This window comes from Podarcis erhardii (genome assembly GCF_964252035.2).
Source record: "Podarcis erhardii genome assembly, chromosome: 16".
NCBI classification, from domain to species: Eukaryota; Metazoa; Chordata; class Lepidosauria; order Squamata; family Lacertidae; genus Podarcis; species Podarcis erhardii.
The window spans coordinates 10,938,168-10,963,380 of NC_138514.1; the positions used below are offsets into that span (position 1 = coordinate 10,938,168).

Genomic DNA, 25,213 nt, shown 5'->3' on the forward strand with positions numbered 1-25,213 from the left:
GGAGAGAAAAAAGACAATACCCGAATATAAGCTGCTCCCTTAAAATTCCGCAGGCTCACCCGTTCCGTTTTACCGTTATGTCTGTTTCAGCAGCGATAATCGTAAAAGACAATTTTCGTACGGTCGCAAATTTAAGCTGCACTTTAACTTTTCACAGTCAGAATTTGGAAAAAAAAGTGAGGCTTATATTCAGGCCAATACGGTATTATCAGTCCACGAATAGGCATTCAAGCAGCTGAATTAACTTAGGATCATAGAATTGTAGAGTTAGAAGGGACCACAAGGGCCATATAGTCCAACCCCTTGCAATGCATGAATCTTCCCCCAAAGTGGAGCTCGAACCCAACACCCTGAGATAGAGTCTCATGCTCCACCAACTGAACTTAACAGTTGGGAAGTAAGACAAGGGCCACCAGAAATTTAGGTACATCTGTTCCTACAGGGTCAGATTTAAGGTGCTGGTTTTGACCACTAAAGCCCTTCGCGGCCTAGGATCCTCGTACCTACGGGACTGCCTCTCCCGGTATGCCCCACGGAGAGCCTCAAGGTCAATAAATAGCAACACCCTAGTGGTCCCGGGCCCTAAGGAAATCAGATTAGCCTCAACCAGAGCCAGGGCCTTTTCAACACTGGCTCTGGCCTGGTGGAACGCTCTGCCTTATGAGACCAGGGCCTGCGGGATCTGATTTCTTTCCGCAGGGCCCGTAAGACAGAGTTGTTCCGCCTGGCCTTTGGCCTGGAATCAAATCGATCCACTTTCCCTCTTCCTTTTTCCTTCTCCTTCTGTGATGGAACTCCTATTTGGGGACTTCCTGGCTTTTTTTCTGGCCCACTTAGGACCAGTCTGGATAGTTGGCCTTGGTGAAGACTTGATGTTTTCATCCCCCCAAAAGTTTTTGATTTGAGTTCCTACTGAAATGAGGCTGCATTTTAATGTTGTATTTTAATATTGTTTTTAAGTTGTATTTCAATCCATTGTTTTTATACCGGTGTTAGCCGCCCTGAGCCCGGTCTTGGCTGGGGAGGGCGGGGTATAAATAAAATTTAATACCGTGGTGCCTCGCAAGATGAAATTAATCCGTTCCATGAGGCTCTTCGTATAGCGGGTTTTTCGTCTTGTGAAGCAAGCCCATTGACAGCTTAGCGGATTAGCGCTATTAGCGGTTTAGCCGCTTTTAGCGGATCAGCTGGCGAGGGTCTTTACTAAGATCTTCAACAAGTCCTTACACCAGTCTATTGTCCCACCCTGCCTGAAGTCGTCAACTATTGTTCCTCTGCCTAAAAAACCCACTATCAGTAGTTTGAATGACTACAGACCAGTTGCACTGACTCCAATCATCATGAAGTGTTTTGAGAAACTGGTGCGCCGTCACATTATTTCCTGTCTTCCACCAATTTTTGACAACTACCAGTTTGCATACAGGGCAAATAGATCCACAGAAGACGCTATCACCACCACTCTCCATGCTGCTCTGTCCCATCTGGAGCAGCCGGGGAGTTATGTGAGGCTGCTGTTTGTGGATTTTAGCTCTGCTTTTAACACTATCCTCCCCCATAGACTGGTGTCCAAGCTAGAGGCGATTGGACTCTCCAACTCCACCTGTCTCTGGGTTTTGGATTTTTTGTCAGAACGTTCTCAGAGGGTTAGAGTAGGGTCACATATGTCCAAAGCCCTTAGCCTTAACACCGGCTCACCACAGGGTTGTGTGTTGAGTCCCCTGCTCTTTACTCTCTACACGTATGACTGTACAGCCATCTATTCCAGCAACAAAATCATCAAGTTTGCTGATGACACTACGGTGGTGGGGCTCATTTCAGGAGGGGATGAGTCCGCCTATCGGGATGAGGTGGAGCGGCTCTGTGTTTGGTGTGGAGAGAACAATCTGGCTCTTAATACAGCTAAGACCAAGGAATTGGTGGTGGATTACAGGACAAAAAAGGCGGTCATTCAGCCCTTGTATATCAACGGGGAACGGGTGGAGAGGGTGGCGGAATTCAGGTTTTTGGGAGTGACTATCGATCAGGGCATGACTTGGAGCGCAAATACCACTGCTCTGGTGAAGAAGGCTCAGCAGAGAATTTATTTCCTCAGACTTTTAAAGAAGAACAATCTGAGTGAGAAACTGCTGGTGTCCTTCTACCGAGGCTCCATAGAGAGCATTCTCACATACTGTATTTGTGCTTGGTTCTCCAGTTGTACAGCTAGGGAGAAGAAGGTGCTCCAGAAGGTCATAACCACAGCCCAAAGGATTATTGGTCATCCTCTCCCATCTTTGGAAGAACTGTACGGTTCCCGTTGTCTTAGGAAAGCAAACAACATCCTGCAGGATTCATCTCACCCGGGATACAGTCTGTTTGCACTACTGCCTTCTGGCAGGAGATATAGAAACATCAAGTCAAGGACAAATAGACTGAAAAATAGTTTCTATCCAAGAGCTGTGGCCTTTTTGAATGCTGTAACTCGATAGTGTGACCTGGAAGTTTGATGGGTGTGGGTGTGGGTGTGGCTGGAATGTGGTTTGTTTGGTTGTTGTTGCTGTTTTGCTTTTGTTGTTTTTTTAAGGGATGGCATCCAATTTCGTTGCACTGTGCAATGTTGCACTTGTGTAATGACAATAAAGAATCTATCTATCTATCTATCTATCAGCTGATAAGCGGCTTATCAGCGGATTGGCTGATAAGCGGTTTAGCGGCTTAGGAAAAGGGGGGAAAAGGGGGGGGAACCCGCAGGAACTCGCAAGACATTTCGTCTTGCGAAGCAAGCCCATAGGGAAATTTGTTTTGCGAAGCGCCTCCAAAACGGAAAATCCTTTCGTCTAGCGGGTTTTCCGTCTTGCGAGGCGTTCGTCTTGCGGGGCACCACTGTAATAATTTAATAATACATTCTCTAGGGAGATGCAGTTGTTTGTAAATTAAAATAACAAAAAGATTTGTTTAAATTCCCAAAACCACCTGACCAACAGCTTCTGAGCTTAAAGGAGGCTGATGACAATGTAAACTATAGAATTGAAGAGCTGGAAGGGGTCCCGAGAGTCATTTGGTCCACCTCATGTCTGCAAAAAACACTTCTTTCCCATTTCCAAATTTGCCCACCACCAGACAAGTTTGGGAAGCCTTGCTACAAAGAAACCAGAAGTTGGAGAGACTGTGCGTGAATCACATATTTGTGACACAAATATGTGGGAGAAAGTTGAAAATGAAAACAGAAGGGGAAATGGAAAAGAGAAAATCGATTTGCTCAAGCCTCTGGCAGCTTATCGTTAGTACCTTGGAGAGAGAAATTGGGGCAGAGGGTTTATGTGTCATGTACCGTATTTTTCGCTCTATAAGACGCACCAGACCATAAGACACACCTAGTTTTTGGAGGAGGGAAACAAAAAAAAAATATTCTGAATCTCAGAAGCCAGAACAACAAGAGGGATCGCTGCGCAGTGAAAGCAGCGATCCCTCTTGCTGTTCTGGCTTCTGGGATAGCTGCGCAGCCTGCATTCGCTCCATAAGACACACACACATTTCCCCTTACTTTTTAGGAGGGAAAAAGTGAGTCTTATAGAGCAAAAAATACGGTAGTTTTAAAATGAAACTTCTTTGTTATACAGGGATGGTTCAGTCTGCAGAACTTTACCCTTCTCTCTCCTCACTCCTTCTAAGAACAAACTCAGCTGCTGAGTACTGACAGTGCTGTAGACAAAACAGGGTCACTGAAAAACAAGAGGGAAGCATTCACTTAGTAAACTGGATCCCAGTGTTTCTGAAATACAAAAAGAAAAAGAAAAGCATGTGGGGGGGACTTCAAATCTGACCATTGATTAGTGAGCATGTTTCATGAGAACAAAATACAGAGTTTGGGAGGGAGGAAGAAAGCTTGAGGGATGTGGAATGGAATGGAATGTCCTGACAGCAGGATGTGGCTGGTGGGAACCCTGAGCAAGTATACTCTGTACTGCAACATTTTGCTGTAGGTCCCACCTGTATAGCTCAGAGGGAACTCTCTGAGTAACGGGCAGAGGATAAAACAGGTGCTGGACTAGGACCAGGGAGACCAGAGCTCACCTTCCCTGCCAGGGTCCATGATCTTTTCTTGCCTACTCCTGAACCTTTATCTCCCCTCCCAAAAAAATCTGGAGCAGCATTACACAGCTGAAGAGCTACATACTGGTCTGCCAGGTCATAGTCTGACACACTAACCCAGGGGTCCCCAAACTAAGGCCCGTGGGCCAGATAAGGCCTGAGGGACTCGTTTATCTGGCCTGCAGCGACCCAGCCACCCACTGCCGCCGCCCGCTCTTAACGGCGCTGTGCTGCACGGCTGCCCACTTCGGGGTCGGAGGAGCACCAGAAATAGCTTGTGTGCATGTGCAAGCATTGAGCGCATGCGCAAGCGTTATTTCCGGTGCACATCCGGGTCGGAGGAGGCCTGTGCACATGCGCACAAGCTATTTCCAGTGCTCCTCCGGCCCAGAAGTGCACTGGAAATAGTGTGTGCGCACACATATGGGCACGCGCCCCCCACCCTCCGGCCCACCGCGCAATCGGTGCTGGAGACACTGGCCCGAGGTGCGGTAAGTTTGCTGACCCCTGCACTAACCACTACACTGCATAACTGAGTTTCTGTATTACAGTTCATAAGACAAGTGTTATACAATTGATCTACCATAAAGCTGATCATCTTTGGATCAGTGAGTTGCATCAGGGATAGGGGGCATGTGGCCCTCCAAATGTTGGTAGACTACACCTCTCACTGTCCCTATCCATTTGCGGTGCTGGCAGGGGCAAATGGGGGGGGGGGTGGTTCAACATCCGAAGGCAAGGGTGGACCTTGGTAATATGCCACTTTGTGCAAAGACAACATTTGATGCCCTCCCAGCAGCCCTCTGCAGCACCAGTTTAAGATGGATAAACAACACATCACTCCTTGGGAAGAAGGTGCAAGGCTCTAGCAGGGTCCTAGAGCCCTCCCTTCTTCCCAAAGCATGGTAAGTGCTTGCCCAGCTTTGGAAGAGAGGAAAGAGGACTCTAGGATCCCCTCATGCCTTGGCCTTCTGACAGCTCCCTCCCTGTGAGAAGCGAGGTTACAGGGAACCAGGCAGAGGGCCTTCTCAGTAGTGGCACCCACCCTGGGGGAAGCCCTCTCATCAGATGTCAAGGAAATAAACAACTATCTGACTTTTAGAAGACGTCTGACGGCAGCCCTGTTTAGGGAAGTTTTTAATGTTTGATGTTTTATCATGTTTTTAATATTCTGTTGGGAGTCACCCAGAGTGGCTGGGAAAACCCAGCCAGATGGGCAGGGTATAAATAAATTATTATTATTTATTATTACTGTTAGTCCCAAAGCCTGACAAGAGCTTACCAGGCTCTGAGACAGCGCCCTCTTCGGATGCTCAACCAGAACTCCTGGACTGCTTGTGCTGCCCTAAATCCCCCTCTTCTGAAGCATCACAGGCTGCTCATCCCTGATTTATGTTTTGGAATCTTTTTGAAGTGGCTCGAGCGCTCTGTAGTTTATTTGGAAAGAATGAAGAATCTTCCTCCCCACTGCCCCACATCTCTCATGTCCAAACACTGAGCAAAAAGGATGTTGTCCCTGATCATTGCTATACTGACACTGTCCTGCTGTGGGGAGAAGTGGGCCATGTCCCCCAACAGCCCTCCCCAACCTGGTGCCCTCCAGATGTTTTAAACTGCACCTTCCATCAGCTCCAGCAGTCTGCTTGGCCTGTGGTTAGGGATGATGGGAGTTGTAGTCCAAAATACCTGGCAGAATGGAGAAGGGCATCTGAGAAGGATTTTGCCCCCAGTTTCATATAGGGGTGGAAAAGAGGAGGGGCAGGCAGAAATTTCCAGATTCAGTCCCTGGCATTTCTCGATAGGTCAGGGGAAAAACACTACCAGTCCATATAGACCAGGGTTTCCCAACCTTGCATCTCCAGCTTGTTTTGGAATACATTACCCATCATCCCTGACCACTGGTCCTGCTAGGGATGATGGGAGTTGTAGTCCAAAAACAGCTGGAGACCCAGGGTTGGGACCCTGATGCAGACCATACTCTGCTTAGGTAGACCAGTGGTCTGGCTCCATATAACAAGGCTACCCAGGTACCCGTGGTGTGCAGTGAACTAGAAGTGATGAGATGAGGTCAGGGATCTTATCAGCATCACTGTTTTCATCTCTTTAGCTCTGGGGACTCTTGACATTGATGGTTCAAAATGACAGGCAATAGGTTTCTCTAGGAGGACAAAATAGATTAACATGCAGCTGGGCTGAGCAAATCTAATCTGTTCATATTTAGAGATTTGCTTAAATCCTGATTTGATTTAAGAACATGTTAAAGTTGTTACTCCACCGACCAAATCTGATTAGGCATTCACTGGATATTGCTTGTGTTCATTTGGAGGTTCATTTCACTAGCTAGTAATTATTTTGGAGGGAGAGGGATACAGATCTATTATACTTAAATTGCTAAATTAAGTGGTCAGCCATCTCTCCTGGGCCACTTTCCACATGGAGAGAAACTAGGCTCAGAATTGCTTCCCCCGTTCTCTATATAATAGCAGCAATAATTTTATTATTTATATGTCACCCATCTGACTGGGTTGACCCAGCCACCCTTGGCGGCTCCCAATAGAATATTAAAAACACAATAAAGCATCAAATCCTTGCTTCAGTTCATTTTCTCTTAGTGTATTCAAAGGCTGGCCCGCAAACAGTGCTTCATTAGATTACATATGACCTATCTGCTACTTGGAGAGTTATGTGCTCCCCACTGTTGTGTTCTCCCCCACTTCCCCAAGTGGCAAAATGTTCCAGGGACTGTACCAGTGATGGCTGGCCCCCATTGGGGGCTGGTAAGCTGGAAGGCAAGGAGCCAAACAGTAGGGGGAGCCAGAGCCAGCTAATTTGACCTTTGTCCCCATCTTCCACCCTGAGTCTATAACTCTATGATCAGGTTGCCTCCTACGTTTTCTGCCAACAAAAAGCCTTAAATGTTGTGACCTTTCCTTATAAGGGTTTTGCTCCATCCCTCTGATCAGTGAGCCTTGTAAAGAGTTTGCCACATTAAAAGTCCTAATTTGCCCCCATCTCTCTCGGCCACCAACACTTATTTTTTTCTTGGAATCTCTGAACAATCTGAATGAAGAGGTCCCTACATGGAGTGTCCAGCACAAAAGTTACCTGGAGGAAAAGATGGCCACATGCTTCTCCACCACAAAGGACTGACATGTGAGCAACAGGGTCCAAGTTTCAGATGTAAACATTCCTTCCGATGCCAAGCATAACATTCCACAACTTTCCATGTTATGCATTTTTAAATACACAGACTAGGGAAGCATTTCTCCCTCGATCAAGCCAGGACAATTTCCCAGGACGAAGTGTGACCCAGTAGTGTGATTTGGGTGCCCCTTTTACATCCTGCCTGTTGAGAAATAACTGGTGGGAAGGGACTTTTATGGCAACCAAGAATCAAGGCCCTGCTCAGAAGTAGTAAGTGTTTATAAAACACATCTCTCTTTCCTCTGCATATTTAGGATTGAGACTAATAACTAAGCATTGCTTCATGCCTGCTGGATTAATGCCATTAAGTGACTTGGACCTGGGCTCCTTTTCTTGCTCAACTACATAATCACTAGGCGTTAACCCAATCCTTGGGTAAACTGTGAGCAGGTTCAGTTCCTCATCTGCAAAATGGGGAATAATGGCACTCTACCCTACCAGCAGCTGTATCGTGCAAACATGCTTGCTTGTAAAAGCTCTTTATGAACTGGTTGCAGAGTATTCAATGCATCCGCAAAGACTGACGGGGCTAAATCTTCTTCCTCCACTGTGGCAGGGAGATGACCCATCCTAAATGTGAGTATGCCAGGGGAAGGGGGCCACAACTGAGTAGACACTGTCAAGGCCTTTTTCAGCAGGCACTCACCAGAACTGTGTTCCGGCACCTCTCAGGTGGGTGCCACTGCCATTATAAGGGAACAAAGGAGGCTTTCATGGTGAGTTCCGGCACCTCTCTTTCGAGAAAAATAGCACTGGGCACAGCAAATGTTAGTCTAGGGGGGTAAAGGTCCCAAATTCAATCCCTGGCATTTCCAGGTAGGGCTACAAAAGACTCCTCTCTTGGACCCGGCTTCCAGTCAGTATAAACAGTGAAGTTAAAGGTTCAATGGTCTGATTCGGTATGAAATGGGACTCTTCCATGTTGTGGATAGCAAGCTTCTTTTGGTCCCATTAATTCTGTTGTCCACGTGGCAATCTCCTCCAAATCACTGCCTTCCCACACTCTCCACAATCCAGATTTCCTCATACCTTCTCCTTTCCAGAGTATCCACAGCATAAGAAAATCCCTGTGGATTTTGCAAAGGAAAACGAAAGTTCAGTGTACTTAATATTCAAGGGCCATCGACTTTTGAATAGAAGCACTACAGTACAGCCATACCGCACAGTGCTCATTTTGACTCCATGCAGTCAGGGGTGTGAGCGTTTTTGTGCTTCCAATAAGGGAGTGACACTTTCCTGCTTATTTTAGACTGAAACTTGCCAGACTGAGAACACAGCTACGCAAAGCAACTCTGCAAACAATACGTGTGTCAGCTGAGGTGGCTTACACCTATTGAGTGTAATCTAGGGCAGCCTCCTGCAAGCTAGCAGGAGTGTAATCTAGGGCAACCTCCAGATGTTGGGTTTGGTGGGAGCTGTAATCCAAAACATCTGGAGGGCACCAGGTTGGAGAAGGATGCTGTGGAGTGTTCCCAGTTTCCAGAGAGGTAGCCATGTTAGTCAGTCCCAAAAACACTGAATCTTGCAGCTCTGTTAAAGTGGAACACAATTATTGTAGCAGAAACTAAGTAGTGTATGAAGTGTTAAGGTAAAAAGGTAAAGGATCCCTGGATGGTGAAGTCCAGTCAAAGGTGATTATGGAATTGTGACGCTCATCTTGCTTTCAGGCTACGGTAGCCAGTGTTTGTCCACAGACAGCTTTCTGGGTCATGTGGCCAGCATGACTAAACTGCTTCGGGTGCAACGGATCACCATGACAGAAGCCAGAGCACATAGAAACATCGTTTACCTTCCCGTCACAGCGGTACCTATTTATCTACTTGCAGTGGCATGCTTTCAAACTACTAGGTTGGCAGGAGCTGGGACAGAGCAACCGGAGCTCACCCTGTAGCGGGGATTCAAACCACCGACCTTCTGATGGGCAAATCTAAGGCTCAGAGGTAAACCTAAAGACCACAGCCTCCCCTTGTTTAGGGAAGCTTTTAATGTTTGATATATTACTGTATTTTAATATTTTGTTGGAAACCGCCCAGAGTGGCTGGGAAAGCCCAGCCAGATGGGCGGGGTATAAATAATATATTATTATTATTATTATTATTATTATTATTATTATTATTATTATTATTAGCAGGTATATAAGACACACACACCCTTGAGTGTATAGCAGGGATAGCCAACATGCTCCCTGCAGAATTTATTGGACTACAACTTACCATCATCTCTGATCAGTAGGTATGATGGCTGGGGCTGGTGGAAATTGGCAGTCCAGCAACATCTGGAGGGCTACAGGTTCCCCATCCTGGTGAAGAAAGAGAAAATGGAAAGCTTGAGGGAAGATGGCAGTTATATGGAAGATGTATATACAGTGGTGCCTCGCAAGACGAAATTAATCCATTCCGTGAGGCTCTTCGTATAGCGGTTTTTTCGTCTTGCGAAGCAAACCCATTGACAGCTTAGAGGATTAGCGCTATTAGCGGTTTAGCGGCTTTTAGTGGATCAGCTGTTAAGTGGCTTATCAGCGGATCAGCTGATAAGCAGTTTAGCGGCTTAGGAAAAGGGGGGGGGAAGGGGAAAAAACCCGCAGGAACTCGCAAGACATTTCGTCTTGCGAAGCAAGCCCATAGGGAAATTTGTTTTGCGAAGCGCCTCCAAAACGGAAAACCCTTTCGTCTAGCGGGTTTTCCATCTTGCGAGGCGTTCGTCTTGCGGGGCACCACTGTACCATGGCCCTGTTTGTACCAAGCACATGCTAATTTCCAAGTCAGCATAAAAAGCTGCCTCTATGGAATTGGAAGGGACCCTGAGGGTCCTTTGGTCCAACTCCCTACAATGCAGGATGCACAGCTTGATCAAACATGACAGATGGCCACCCAACGCCTGCTTTTAGAAGTCCAAGGAAGGAGAACCCACTACCTTCCGAGGGCGTTTGTACCACCATCATACAGTTCTTACCACCAGAAAGTTCTTCCTGATCATTTAGTTGGAATCTCCTTTCTTGTAACTTGAAGCCATTGATTTGACTCCTAGCCTCTGGAGCAGGAGAAAACCAACTTGCTCAATCTTCCACGTGAAAGCCCTTTAGATATTTAAAGATGGCTATCATATCATATCATAGGGACATGGGTGATGCTATGGGTTAAACCACAGAGCCTAGGGCTTGCCGATCAGAAGGTCGGCAGTTCGAATCCCCGTGACAGGCTGAGCTCCAGCTGCTCGGTCCCTGCTCCTGCCAACCTAGCAGTTTGAAAGCACATCAAAAGGGCAAGTAGATAAATAGGTACTGCTCCGGCGGGAAGGTAAAGGGCATTTCTGTGTGATGCTCTGGTTCGCCAGAAGCGGTTTAGTCATGCTGGCCACATGACCCGGAAGCTATACACCGGCTCCCTTGGCCAGTAAAGCGAGATGAGCGCTGCAACCCCAGAGTTGTCCACGACTGGACCTAACGGTCAGGGGTCCCTTTACCTTTACTTATCATATATCTCAGTCTCTTCTGCAAGCTAAACACACCCAACCCCCTCAACTGTTCTTCATAAACTGTTCTTCATAAAGCTTGGTTTCCAGGTGATGCAGTGGTTAGAGGGTCAGGCCAGGACTAGGGAGACCCGGGTTCAAATCCCCCCTTGCCTGTGAAACTCGGGTGACTTAGGCCTAGGTGGCCTTACCTAGGTCTTTACCTTTAAGCCAAACCTACCTTACAGGGTTGTTGTGGAGGTAAAACAACCCAGGAAGCAGTCTTATGCCGAGTTAGAATTTTAATCCTTCTAGCTCAGTAATGCCTACCCTGGCTCACAGGGTTTCAGACAGGAGCCTCTCCCAGTCATACTTTGAGATACCATGGGGGATTGAACCTGCAGTCTTCTGCATGCCAAGCAGAGTCACCACCCTTCTCCTGAGGAGGGAGCGCGGGAGAGAACTAAGTATATCAGCTTGAGCTCCTTGGAAGAAAAGCAATAGATGAAGAAATTAATAAATACGTAATCAACTAAACTGACAAATTCTGGCATTTTCAAGGACTTCACAAACTTTGCTCTACAGCTGCTTTTGGACTACAACTCCTATCATCTCCAGCATAGGAGCCAACTCCTAGAGGTCGAGGTCCCTTCGCCCCACCATTAAATTTTTTGAGTCCCTCCCAGCCCCCGTTTATGAGCATTACCATTCAATTGGTGTGTGTGCACTGCAGCTTGTGATCGGTTATGCACATAGGAGCCAAGGGGCCGAGGGGGTCTTCTGCCTCCCCATAAAATATTTGAGGGGGCGCCCCCCCAAGTTGATTACCATTCAAATAGCGTGCGTGTGTCGCATCATGTGAATGATTATGCGGGGCGGAGCTTACCTACCCCCGCCCCCAATGCTTTATTCAGGTTGGCACCCCTGATCCCTAGGTAGCAGGACCAGTGGTCAGGGATTCTGACGAAGATATCTACGCAGCTCGCTGACTTGTTCGTGGGTCCGAATGAAAGGATCGCGTTAGGCTTTTTTCCTTTGCCCCCCGCCCCTCCTTCTCCCTGGCTCCACCGGCAGCGACGGCGTCAAGCGGCCATCCGGCAGCATCACCAGTTGCAGCGATATCCCAAATCGGCCCCAGTTCTCTACCTGCTTGGCGGGTGCCTTGCAACTTAAACGCCCTTGCTTAGCCCCCGCCTCTGCGATCAGGAAGGGTTCAAAACAAGACGGAACAAGAAGCCGTCGCTGGTGATCACAGTCGGCTTCCTCCAAACAAGAGCTGCAACCCGGGATCCCTTCCGCGCCTCTGGCGTCTCCAACCGCCACCTGTGCGCTCCTCCCGCTTGGCACCTGACGGGGCTCCTCCCTTTCCCCGGGGCGCCGCCCCCTGCCCTCCCCCACCTGCCGGACACGCCCCCACTCGAGTGGCTCCTCCCCCCTCCGGTTTCCCCCCTCCCCCTCGCCCCAGCTCCCGGGCTCCGGCTCCTGCACCTGCTGCCGCTGCTCTCGCTTTTCTCCTGGCCGCGCGTCGGGCGCCTCCTCGGGGAACGGGCGCGATGGAGCCTCTGCCGCTGGCGCTGGGATTGGCTGCGTTGCTGGGTGAGTGAGATGGTCCGGCGGGAGGGATCGGACGGAGGGCGAGGAGAGCGCGGCTCTCCACCCGGGGCGACGGGGCCCGAGCCTTCGCCCAGCCCGTCGGCCGGGGTCTCCCCTGGGCGCCTCAGGTGCGCCTCCGGAGGCGCTTTCCTTCCTCCGCCTGGACGCGCCCCGGCTTGCCCCGCGTCCCCATCTCCCTGGAGTTTCCGAAGTGGCCGCGATCCTTCCCTGCGAGTAAGCTCCGTCTAGCGCAGCTGGGGACGCACTTTTTTGAGGGTGTTGATGCGTTGGATCGCGAATAGGATTGTGCTGCGCGACCCCCCGCGCCAAGGAGGTGAAGAGTGCGGGCGGCGCAGCTTTCGCTCCGCTGCACTGAAAGGCGAACTTTTGCTCTCTGTCTAACCCCGGAGATGGCAGGGGGCTGCTCCGCTCGCTTACTGCGAATCAGTTGCCCTCCCTAAGAACCTGGCTAATCAGCGTGCAACTGCAGTAGGGTCTTTGGTCGGTTTAGTTTTTTCCTCTGCGATTGATGGAGGAAACTGGAGATCCTCGTTAAGGATTGTCAGCAGCTGGGCAAGAACCCGGCGGTGTGAGTTCACTCCGGATTAAAGCAGTAAAAACAGCTAGGCTGTAATCTTGGGCTTGGGTAGAGTTTGGATCGGAGAGAGGGCTCGCTTTAGGTGAGAATCTAGCAAGCTGACTCCTATGCGTGTTTACTTGGAGATAAATCCCACCAGTGCTGGACTTGTGCCCAGGAGCATGATTGTGACCTGAGGTCTGTGTCTGCATAGATGCTTATGCTGGCATGTGGGTAGGTGGTACCAGAGTATGGTCTGATGGTACATGAGGCCACCACCTTGCTGAAGCTAAATGGGTCTGGCTCTGGTCAGTGCCTGGATGGGAGACAACACGTATGCTGCCCTATGGGCTGTGTGGTCGTAGTCAATTGCTGGGTGGTTCTGGCTAATTGCCATGTATGGGCAGTGAACGAATAGCTCTGTATGGTTCTAAAAACACCTGGAAGTCCCACTTCTTCCATAGATCCACTGCCAATGGCGAGAGCCAGCGTGGTGTAGCAGTTGTGCTTAGACGCTGGAGAGCAGGGCTTCCATTCCATGAAGCTCTCTGGGTGATTGTGGATCATGGCCGCTCTCTCTGCCTAAGCTGCCCCTGCAGAGTTGTTGTGAGGATTGGGGGGGGGGGAGGAAATTTTGAGTTCTTGGAGAGAGGGTGGGTGGGCAACAAAATAAAATAAATAGGACCCTTGTGTGTTTTGGTTCTGATTCCCACCCCCACCCCCAAAGGAAAATCTTAGAAATGATCTTCACAGGTTAGTGGTGAGAGGAGTCAGGAAAGATGGTTAAATGGGTCGGAGAAAGCTGTTGCTGGACTCCAGCTGTTGTTAGACTACAACTCCCATCACCAGTTGGCATGTCGATTGATGAAAATTGGGAGTCTGACAACATCTGGAGAGAGCATCATATTAATCATCTAGGGTGCCACAGATCTAGGGTGCCACAGTGTCTCTGCACAGTGGGTGAGAGGTGCTTGATATCATTTGGACATGAGCTGAGGTGCAAGTTAAACTCTCATCTAGAATGGAAGGTTTCTTTCCTCCCTCACCTCCCTTTCCTTTGCTGCCTGGTTACAATAAGCCTCTGCAGCTAATCTCTCCAGTCAAGTTCTGCTCCCCTACCGTTTTTCTTAATCCATCCCGAAGGAGAGGAACATTTGTTTACTTTAATCTCCTTACTGTATTTGCCAACCACCTTTTCCATAGTTCAAAGCGGCTCAGGCATTCTGAAATGCATCCATCTCATTGCCGAAACAATGTTAAGATTATACTCTTTAATCAAACACATGGAGATGTGGAATTACGCTCAACAGGCCAACGGAAACCTTAGTAAACAGAACCCGCTCTCTGGGAAAGGAGAGCCATGAGAAAACAGCCAATGCGAGTCACATTCCAGGTTACTGAGGAGTTAACAAATGTGTTGTAAACCATGATGCGCACTTGAATCTGGAGACAGCTTGTGGTTGTGCACTCTAAGCAGTTTGGTAGGACCTGTGTAGAATCTGTGATTATAAGTGACTTATTGACCTACTCTTAGGGAGAGGGGAGAAATTTGATTCAGTTTGCATTTGAAGGTGAATCTACCTAATTCACACTTTCTCTGGAGCAATCTGTCAGCTGCGACACAGCTACCCTTCAAAATTTGCACTGCTCTGAATTTTGCAGTGCAGTGCAGGATACGAAAATGCATATACTAAAAGCGTGCATGGTAATGTCCATATTAGTGGAAAATAACATACAGAATGCATCATATTAGGGGAAATGGCTTGCAAAAAAATGTGTATTTCAGGCAAAATAGCATATGAAATGTGTATGTTAGGAGAAATTTGCACCAAAATGCTGATGAATTTTCATGAAAATCAATAGGTCAGTGTTTGTTGCAGTCAAAAACAAAATGATGATGTAGAAATGTGAGAGTTAAATATAAGGTTGGGGAGAAAACATGAGGGACTGAAACTGGCAGATCCACACATCCTGCACCCCCCCTCAGTTCCTTAGCAGTTTATTACCCATGCATCAGACTGTCTATTAATCATTTATGGATCCATCCTGAATGATACATTGGGGACAATTTAGGACAAATGGTCTTCAGGTTGTGAGATGTGCCTTCAGCTTGGGAATCCTCCCAGCATCATTGACATCTTTCATTTGCTTGAGAGGAGGAGAAGAGGAAGGCCAAACAGAGGAACAAGATGGGTGTATATGGATAAACGCTCCTCAACATATAAAACCAGGATCAAAAGACCATCCAGCTTGGGATTTAAGCTGAAAAAGCACTCAATCACTTTTTCACCACTTGTTGCTTCCACACAGTCTGCACGTTTCCCTCATAATCCTGTTCTAGTAGCAGGCTGAGTGTGATATTCTACTTCTAAGAGCACTGATAGTGTGCAGTTGTAGTTATTTTGACTTGCTGTGCAGATTTTTGTTATTTCATGGAGCATCTTGGGGGTAGCTATTGGATGGTGTTGAGGTGGTAACTAGTGATAACATCTGTCTAATGATGGGAGGAAAGAGAAATTGAACACAGGAAACCAACTTTAATGCCCAATTGGTTTAAGTGAGAGCATTTGACTCATGGTGGTCACCAGAACTAGAAACGAAAACTATTGTTAGCGTGTCAGATTTTTCCTGGATAGTCATTTGGGGTGTGTGTGTGTGTAAATGACTAATTTAGATTCGTTAATGTCAGTGGGCCTACTCAAGTAGAATCATGTTCTCTTATATGAAGACTGCAGCCACAGAATTGAATCCAGTTGAAATTAGTGAACTTAAGTTAGTCAAGTCCATTAACTTCAATGGGTTGGCTCCGAGTACAACTAGCATTAGATACAATCCACAGATTTTTATTTGTTAGTACTGAAAATGCAAGTATATAAAGCTGTCCTTTTTTCCTGTCTGTCTCTAGTGCTAGCATATTTCAGTTTAGAACCCTATGCCAGTTTTTCTAACTAACATGCAGAGAGGTGGGATCACGTATACACATTGTATACACTGTATACACATTGACACTCAGAGTTCCCACAGTGATCTGTTCACATAGACTCTCAGTGCTTGAGATGACCTTCCCCTCCACGAATTTACCTGGCGTGCTCTGGTCCATGGGGTCACGAAGAGTCGGACACGACTAAACGACTAAACAACAACTTTTAAAGCCACCCAAATTGGAGCCCACTGTAGCCTCCTGGGGGAGCAAGTCCCATACAGTGGCACCTTGGGTTAAGAACTTAATTTGTTCCGGAGGTCCGTTCTTAACCTGAAACTGTTCTTAACCTGAAGCACCACTTTAGCTAATGAGGCCTCCCGCTGCTGCCACACCCCACCGCTGCGCAGTTTCTGTTCTCATCCTGAAGCAAAGTTCTTAACCCGAGACTATTTCTGGGTTAGTGGAGTGTGTAACCTGAAGCGTCTGCAACCCGAGGTACCACTGTAGTTTAACTGTGCACTGCATGAAGAAGATCTAAGCCTTGCTTTGTCTTGGTACAGCTAGCTAGTTTCTATACATGCTCCGCTCTCTATCCTTCATCAAGACAAGCAGAAGACATTAATCAAACTGCAAGGGCACATACCAGCCAAGGGAAAACAGTCATGGAGGGTACAAATGGGCCAGTGTCGGATGTGGCCTGAAGGGAGCCCCAAAGGTCCGAAAGAGAGGCTTGGAGGGTTGCTTTTTGCATCCCATGTGATTTGAGCCTATGCATCTAGATCACTGTGTAAACATGGGTGCCAGACATACGCCAGGAGTTGAAGGTGCACACAACGCGATCGTTCACTTTGCCTTCTATGCAGATAACAGATTAAGATGTCGGCACAGAGCTTTGAACATTTGGGTCCTGGAGTCAGAAGAGGGCACACACTGTTATCACTGTTGGCTTTCTGTTGTTCTTATCCTCTGCCCTTTTCTGAACTACTCTCTTGTTTGTTTGTCTTGGTGGAACTTGGACCGGCAACTACTTCTTCTTAGGGCAGCTGATAATCTGTCTGTATAACATTGTGTAAATGTCGGGGGCCTCTAGCAAACACTTCCGCAAATAATTTCTGGAAAAGGCCGTGAGAGTACTAATCCGTGGCGATATATTCCAGGGTCTAGTTCATGACCGCAATTGCACCAGACCTGAGCAGCCAGGAAAGAGGGGCACGAAATCACACAGGCTTAAAAGAGAGCCGAGCGGACTGTATTCTGGGCACATACATCCACAGATGATCTGTACCAGGGGAACTAAAAACCTTGCCATCAAAATAAATCGGGGGGAGATGAAAATTTATCAGTGTGTGATTGATCCATTGTTGTTGTTTTACGTTTTCTGTAAATTTTTATTCGGAGCAGTTTAGTGGCTTTGCAGAGTTGGGCTACTGTAAGGATAGCAGTGAAAATAGTGTGGGGAGATATGGCCCCAGTCCCCCTAAGTCATCCTGAAACTGCACATTCCTCTCCCCAGAAAACGCCCCGTCACCACCCATACTTTGCTCCCCCCTTGAGAGTTTTTGCCTAGCTGGAATGTGTGCTTGAGTTCTGGCAATACTCTTTGCTTGCCTGGATGAGGAATAGAGTGGGGAATATGGGTAAAAAAGGTAAAGGACCTCTGGACAGTGAAGTCCAGTCAAAGGCGACTATGAGGTTGTGGCGCTCATCTCGCTTTCAGGCCGAGGGAGCCGACGTTTGTCCACAGATAGCTTTCTAGGCCATGTGGCCAGCTTGACTTAACCACTTCTGGTGCAACAGAACACCATGACAGAAACCAGAGCACACAGAAACGCCTTTAACCTTCCCGCCACAGTGGTACCTATTTAACTACTTGCACTGGTGTGCTTTTGAACTGCTAGGTTGGCAGGACCTGGGACAGAGCAACAGGAGCTCACTCCATTGCATGGATTCAAAACACCAACCTTCCAATCAGCAAGCCCAAGAGGCTCAGTGGTTTAGACCACAGCTAGCCTAACGTAAAACTAATATTCATTGCTCTGGTCACTTTCACCTCTGGCCCTGGCTGCCACTGGAAAGTGGCCCCTGGAAAGTTCTTCAGGAGGGAATGTGGCCCCCTGGCTGGAAAAAGGTTGCCCATCCCAACTATATGGGAATATGCTGTTGCTGTTAAGAATAGTATTTATTGGTGGCTTTAAAAAAGGGAAAGAAATGGAACTCAAAATGACCATTAAAAACAAGGATAAAACAACCTACAATACAAAAGCGGCCAGATCCTAAGAATGCCTTACCATCTTAAGATCTGCTCTGGGATGATTTTGTGGGTAGATGGGAATAGATTGAAGTACCAGGCAGTTCACTGTAGAAATTAAGCCCAGCCTCTAATGTGTGGTGTGTGTGTCCCTATTTGGAGAGGTTGACTTCCCAAGTCATCTCCGCTGGGACCCTTGCCCTTGCATGTTTCCTTTAAGTCTTATTATGCTTTCCTAACCCTCCCCCCACCCAGCCCTACGTGACATAGGACATTTGAAGCACGAGTTCTGCGAGTTTGTGGAACTGCCTCTACGTAAAGGAAGTGGCATTTGCCTGATAGCTTTAAAAGGAGATGGAAACGATGACTCTAAAACACAACATTGGGAACATTTTATTATTATTATTTTTAAAAAAATGCATTCTCCCCAGGGAATGAGTTGGGTGGACCATGGCTTTTATTTCTGGCTCTGTTTTCCAGGATCTTGTTGTAACATTCTGAGCTGCACAGCGATGCAGAGAAAAATTACGTACTGACAAGGCAGGGATACAGGGATCCTATTAATTAGATTCCCCTCTACCCTTCTTGAATGTAACAGGAAGGGAGCATTTTGCATTGAGCCATGTGATTCCAAACCTCTTCTTGTGATGTCGTAAATCCAGGGTCCCCTCCAGACTTGTGTGTGGGTTTTTTTTTTGATGGGTATTGGACTGTGCATACCTCATTCCGCTTTATTTCTGTGGCGCTTCCTCAATTTTTTTGCATTATTGCTGTCTGGAGGGTCTGTCTTGTGCTGTAGCACAGCAACCGAAGTAGAAAAACCCATGGAACATATGTGGATATAAAACATGACAGGATTTCAAGAGGAAGCCCCAATAAATGCACTCATAGGAAACAAAGTAGTGTTTCTTTCCCCCCAAAAATTCCAGGTTCTAACTGTACTGAAAGCGGGATTGTGTATAATTTTCCTAATATCATTCTGAACACACCTTATCAGGAATGCACAATAAAAAGGACACCGGGAGAGACCCAAGCTCTGTACTTGATAGTGCAACTAACTCCAATATGAGTTCTGTTGCTTTGGGGAGACTTGTGTACACACCTAGCGTTGTAAAGTTAAAGGGTCCATAGCGGGCAGTTTGCAAGATGTGATACGATACGATAATCTTTATTGTCATTGTCCCATACAGAAGAATGAAACTGAAAAATCTACATAAGACATTCAAAAACCAACAAGCCTGCTATCCCAGCTATCCCAACCTGGTTAGCCCCCCTAAAAACTCTGATACCCCATTTTTAAATACAATATACTCCCATAGAGACTCCTTACACTGCGTTTAAAACCAAAATCGCATTTGGATAGAAACTGTTTCTCAGGTGGCTAGTCCTAGTCTTTATAACCCTGCACCTTCTTCCAGAAGGCAGAAGCTGAAAGAGATCCTGCGCTATCTCTGCAGCTTTCTTATGGCACCTGGAAGCATAGATTTGATCCAAGGTGGGAAGAGTGCACCCAATTATTCTCTCCACAGTCTTTACAACCCTGGACAGCATTGTTGGCATCACCTTGGCCAAGATTGTAGAGGAAGCAGTTATTCCAATGCTCCCTTCCATGTCTTGCAGACAGCTCCCATAGCTACAGACATCACTTGTGTGAATTGGTTCCACTGAACTTGGTAGGCCTTACCTGTCTGTCCCCTCTGGGCTGTGTAAGCCCAGTGGCTTCTGGGCAATGAAAGAACATTCACCTGCAGGCAACTGCTTCTACTTAGTGTGCAGTTGGTAGCTGGAAGTGAGGTCTTTTAGCTCTACCTGATGCTAAGCTACCAAATGATATGCTACTAGGACCTGGGAAATAGCAAAACTGCTGCCAGGGGTGGACTACCTGTGGCCCTCCAGATTTTGTTTGTCTCCCACCAGCCAGCATGGCCAATGGTCAGGGATGATGGAAGTTGTAGTTAGCAACCTCGGGCGGGCCACAGGTTCCTCTAGTTATTTGCAGGATTCTTTGGAAATTTTCACCCCAAACTACTTCACTGCCACAAGTTAAAAAAGTTTCTCATCCTATAGAAGCAGCCTCCTGCCTACAGGATTCTGGTCTTTCAGCTGTTTCTCCCAAATTGTCTGTCTTGAATCTCGCAGTGGGTCCTTAAGAAACATCACTAATCACTCTCCCTTTCACCTAGGGTGCAAACAGCTGTCTTAAGATGCCCTTCAGTTCTTGCTGACATTGCCCTTGATGGATTTCATTTAAATGTCTGAATTCTGTAGCACCTCTCAGATCTTTCATCATGGTTTGCTTTGGAATCTCTTGTCACTGATGTCTGCTGGCCACAATGGCTATGTCCTACCTCCATGACAGACATCGTGCATTTGAATACTAGTTTCTGGGAATTGCAGGTGGGCAGAGTGCTGTTGTGTTCATGTCCAGCTGAACTAGGTGGCCATTGGCCTGATCCAGCAGGCTGGTTTGCCTTACGCTTTTCGGTGTTCATAACATGCCCATAGTTGGTTGATCTGACAAGCTTTTAGTTTCCCCTTTGTTGAATCAACTTTGGCCAGCCTGATCTGTGGGAAAATTTCCAGTGTTGCTCACACACAAATTTTCACCGGAAGGAAGCGAGGTCATAATCATTTCAGCCATCTGTAAAAAGGGAGCAAAAAAAAGAGGTTTGCTATTGGACTGCTAGCAACTGATTTGAAGGGAGGTGCCAGATATCTGTGGCAGAGCATTTTATTTGCATGCAGAAGGGCTTGGGTTCAATCTCTGGCATTTTCCAGTTATCTGGATTAGGTAGTACAGTAGTACCTCGGGTTAAGAACTTAATTCATACTGGAGGTCTGTTCTTAACCTGAAACTGTTCTTAACCTGAAGCACCACTTTAGCTAATGGGGCCTCCTGCTGCCGCTGCGCCGCCACTGCACAATTTCTGTTCTCATCCTGAAGCAAAGTTCTTAACCCGAGGTACTATTTCTGGGTTAGCGGAGTCTGTAACCTGAAGCGTATGTAACCTGAAGCGAATGTAACCTGAGGTACCACTGTACAGAGATGAGGAAACTTTGGCCCAGTGGTACCTCTGGTTGCGAACGGGATCTGTTCCGGAGGCCTGTTTGCAACCTGAAAGGAACACAACCCGCCTCTGCGCATGTTGCAATTTGCCACTTCTGCGCATGCACGTGACGTCATTTTGCGCATCTGCGCATGCATGAGCGGCAAAACCCGGAAGTAAACCTTTCTGGTACTTCTGGGTCACTGCAAGACGCAACCTGAAAATGGTTAACCTAAAGCAAACGTAACACGAGGTATGACTGTAGTCCCTTCAGCCCCTGTCTGCACTGCCAGTCATAAGGCATGATGGGAGTTGTAGGCCAAGAATAACTGAAGGGATGTAGGTTCTCCATCTCTGAGGTAGCAGGTGAGAGGCAAAGCTGCTCTACCTGCGTAGGGAATACTGAGCCAGATGAACAAATAGTCTGATTTGGTATAATGCTGCTTTCTAGACACACGTGCCTGCCCAGTTAGTTTATGTATGTGAAATGGGGGTTGGGGGAGCATCTTGTCTTTTCTTCAAAATGTCTTGCACTCACCTTAACCTTGGGGATTTATCTTGGAGCCCACCTAAGACCTTGGCAATCAGTCCAGGCACCTGCTGCTCTTCAAGGGATAGCAGCGGAGTTGAAAAAACCCCCAACCCTTTCAAACCTCTAAGTGTTTTGTGATCTAAATTACCTCTGAAAGACAGCTCACTATTGCTGATTAAATCGGTCCCCCCATGAAACAAAATCAGAATGGTAAGAGTTAAAAAGCAGTCAGCTAGCTGCTAAGTATTACGGAGTTAGCCAATTCTCCCCCCCCCCCCCCGAATTTTTATTCTCTTGAGTCTTAAAGTTCCTCCTGCCCTGGGGTCGTGAGAAATGCAACGAGGGACTTTCTCAACAAGCGTTGTGCTTAAGGCCAACTCATATCTGTTAATTTTATAAATAGTTCCTGCTCGCAAACAAACTTTTTTCTCCCCCTTGCAACTTTGAATTGGGAATGAGATACTCCCATTCCTACTAGGAAAACGTCTAATTACGAGCACATTTGCACCATACAATTAGAGCACATGGCTTCTGCCAAAGCATTCTGGGAACTGTAGTTTAAGAGTGCGGGGAACTGTAGCTCTGAGAGGAGTAAACTGCAGTACCCAGGATTCTTTGAGGGAAGTCATATGCTTTAAATATGCGGTATGGATAGTTATCAGCACCAGAGAAACTAAGAACGGTAACCTTCAGTCTTCTATTTTGGAGGGTTTCCACCCTTCCCTCTGTCTACTCTTCTATAGTGAAACTTGCCATCTGGGCACCTTCACAAACCAGCAAGGGTCCATCAAACTAATACTGAGACAGAGGGAAGAGTGCTGGTCTCTTGGTTTAATTTCTGTCTCGATTTCACATCGCGTAATCATCTTAATCTTATAGACCCAGGTCATCAAATGAAATCCGCCTTCATCCTTTAATTCCCAAATGTTTAATAGCTTATAGGGGAGGAATCTCTGATTGGAGGACTGTGGTCGGGAATTATGGATGGGTCTCTGAAATGCCCAAAGTCTCCCTTCTCTCTGATTTGCGGTTCAGGTTTTCACTTGGCTCTTTTGAAAGCATATTTTGGATTTGTTTATTTTTTAAAAGACCCAGCAATCAGGAACATTGATTTTTTAAGTCTGGAATAGTGTGGCTCCCTGCTAATTGGGCATTTCTCATCTTTTCCACCTTTTCCTCTAGTTACCTTTTCTTCTCTTTTTTAATCATTCAGGATTCGTTTTGCAAAACCAGAGGGGTGGTGATGAACAGGATTCTTCCCATTCACATACAGTGGTATCTCGGGTTAAGTACTTAATTTGTTCTGGAGGTCTGTTCTTAACCTGAAACTGTTCTTAACCTGAAGCACCTCTTTAGCTAACGGAGCCTCCTGCTGCTGCCACGCCGCCGGAGCACGATTTCTGTTCTCATCCTGAAGCAAAGTTCTTAACCTGAAGCACTGTTTCAGGGTTAGCGGAGTCTGTAACCTGAAGTGTATGTAACCTGAAGTGTATGTAACCTGAGGTACCACTGTATACAGTAGAGTCTGGGCTCCTCCACACAACCCTGTTTATTGAGTGTTCATCTTGATTTGCTTGCACAAAGCTTACATGGAGGCTAGATTGTGTCTTTATTGAGTGTTTGTTCTGATTTGTTTGTGGGGAGGCTATACGACGAGCATTCACCCCAGCTTACTTATACAGTGGTATTTCACCCCACGATTTTCTATGCATTTCCCTGTCACTTTCCAAACAGCAAAAAGTCCATTTTTGAAATGTGGATTTCTTTTGCTGCATCTTTAATCCACTTTAATTGTGCAAACTTAAATTTCCCAGTGATGCGCTTGAATCATTCCCACAAAGTAGTGCCATCCTGGTGACACCTTGGGAAAATTAGATCTTTTGAAGTCTGTCTTATATTGCACTCCACTTCCCCTGTTTTCCTGTTCTCTTACTTAAAAGGTAAAGGGACCCCTGACCATTTGGTCCAGTCATGACCGACTCTGGGGTTGCAGCGCTCATCTTGCTTTATCGGCTGAGGGAGCCGGTGTACAGCTTCCGGGTCATGTGGCCAGCATGACTAAGCCGCTTCTGGCGAACCAGAGCAGCGCACGGAAATGCCGTTTACCTTCCCGCCAGAGGCGTACCTATTTATCTACTTGTACTTTGATGTGCTCTCGAACTGCTAGGTTAGCAGGAGCAGGGACCGAGCAACGGGAGCTCACCCTGTCGCGGGGATTCGAACCGCTGACCTTCTGATCAGCAAGTCCTAGGTTCTGTGGTTTAACCCACAGCGCCACCCGCATCCCTTGTTCTCTTACTTATCCCCACCTAAACAAGGGGGCATCCTACTGACGTAGATCAAAATCGTGCAAGGAAATCGGATCCTGCCAAATGTTGCAATGGAGCAATGTTAAGTTTTTTGTTTTTAAATTTATTTTAGTATTGTTTTTTTATTTTGAATTACATGGCGGGGAGCACACGATAATCTTTTCAGTGCTTAGGCCCTCCAAAGGTCTTCATCTGACATCTGACCCTGGCTGTAGCATCTGCCTTGTGTGCAGAAGGTCTCAGCTTCATTCCCCAGCACCTCTAGATAGAGTTGGAAATGGGTGGGAATGTAGAGAAGTCAATTTTCTTTGGAAATGATATATAATGAACTGAAGAAAATGTTTAAAATGACATTTCCTAAAAAAAAAACCCAGAAGCATTTCTGTTAGGGATTGTAGGACAAGACCTGCCAAGGAAAATAAAGAATTTATTTATGGATGCAACAACAGCGGCAAGAGTCTTGATAGCACAAGGATGGAAAAATGAGGAAACCCCGACCAAAGAACAGTGGCAAGAGAAATTGCGGAATTATGCAGAACTGGCTAAATTGACATACAAACTGTGAGATAAGGACAACTGTGACTTTAAACAAGAATGGGAACTTCTCACAAATTACTTTAAAAGACAACAAAATGAATTGGACTTCTTGGCAGGTTTTGAATAAACATACACAAATTTATTGATTGATAACATGGCAGACAGATAATGTAAGGATTTGTATAATTTTATTACACGCAGAGAATAATATGTGTTGAGAAATCAGAGAGAGGAGCTGAGGGACATCTCTGGGGGAGGGGAGGGAGGGTTTGAGAGGGGGGAAATAATGAATATGATATGTTTTGATATGTTGTTATATTGAAACTGCTAATAAAAATATTTAAAAAATAAATAAATAGATAGAGCTGGAAATGTGGCCAGTCTGAAACTCAGGAGAACGCCTGTCACTGAGTGCAGAGGATGCCGATCTAGATAATGGACCAGTGTCCTCACTCAATATAAGACTGCTTCGTATGTTCTTGGATCAACCTTCTGGGAAGTGCATTCCACACCTTTGTGCTCCTTTTACTGTCCTGCACCCCCAATTTCATCATCATCATCATCATCATCATCATCAACATTTATTTATACCCCACCTGTCTGTCTGGGTTTCTCCAGCCACTCTAGGCGGCTCCCAACAGAATATTAAAAACAAGACAAAACATCAAACATTAAAAGCTTTCCTAAGCAGGGCTGCCTTCAGATGTCTTCTAAAAGTTAGA

General features: G+C 46.7%; 1 protein-coding gene and 1 long non-coding RNA gene across 4 annotated transcripts in view; one reads left to right on the forward strand and one right to left on the reverse strand.

Annotated features, from left to right (window-relative positions):
- Positions 1–2,901: 2,901 nt before the first annotated feature.
- On the reverse strand, positions 2,902–12,182 carry LOC309331294. Of its 3 annotated transcripts, XR_014151783.1 has the most exons (4): positions 11,872–12,182; positions 10,967–11,164; positions 7,177–8,342; positions 2,902–3,701 (listed from the first exon to the last, which is right to left on the reverse strand). It is a non-coding gene; the product is annotated as an uncharacterized lncRNA (long non-coding RNA). The 3 variants fall into 3 exon arrangements; XR_014151784.1 differs by lacking the exon at positions 2,902–3,701 and having other exon boundaries at positions 6,540–8,342; XR_014151785.1 differs by lacking the exon at positions 2,902–3,701 and having other exon boundaries at positions 6,540–8,342; positions 10,967–11,210.
- A 17-nt stretch (positions 12,183–12,199) lies between these two features.
- Positions 12,200–25,213, forward strand: part of ESAM (endothelial cell adhesion molecule) — a 101,347-nt gene continuing 88,333 nt past the window's right edge. Inside the window, exon 1 of the mRNA XM_081843340.1 lies at positions 12,200–12,321. Coding sequence (XP_081699466.1) covers positions 12,279–12,321 — 43 coding nt within the window. The 5' untranslated portion in view covers positions 12,200–12,278. The remainder of the gene's footprint in view (positions 12,322–25,213) is intronic.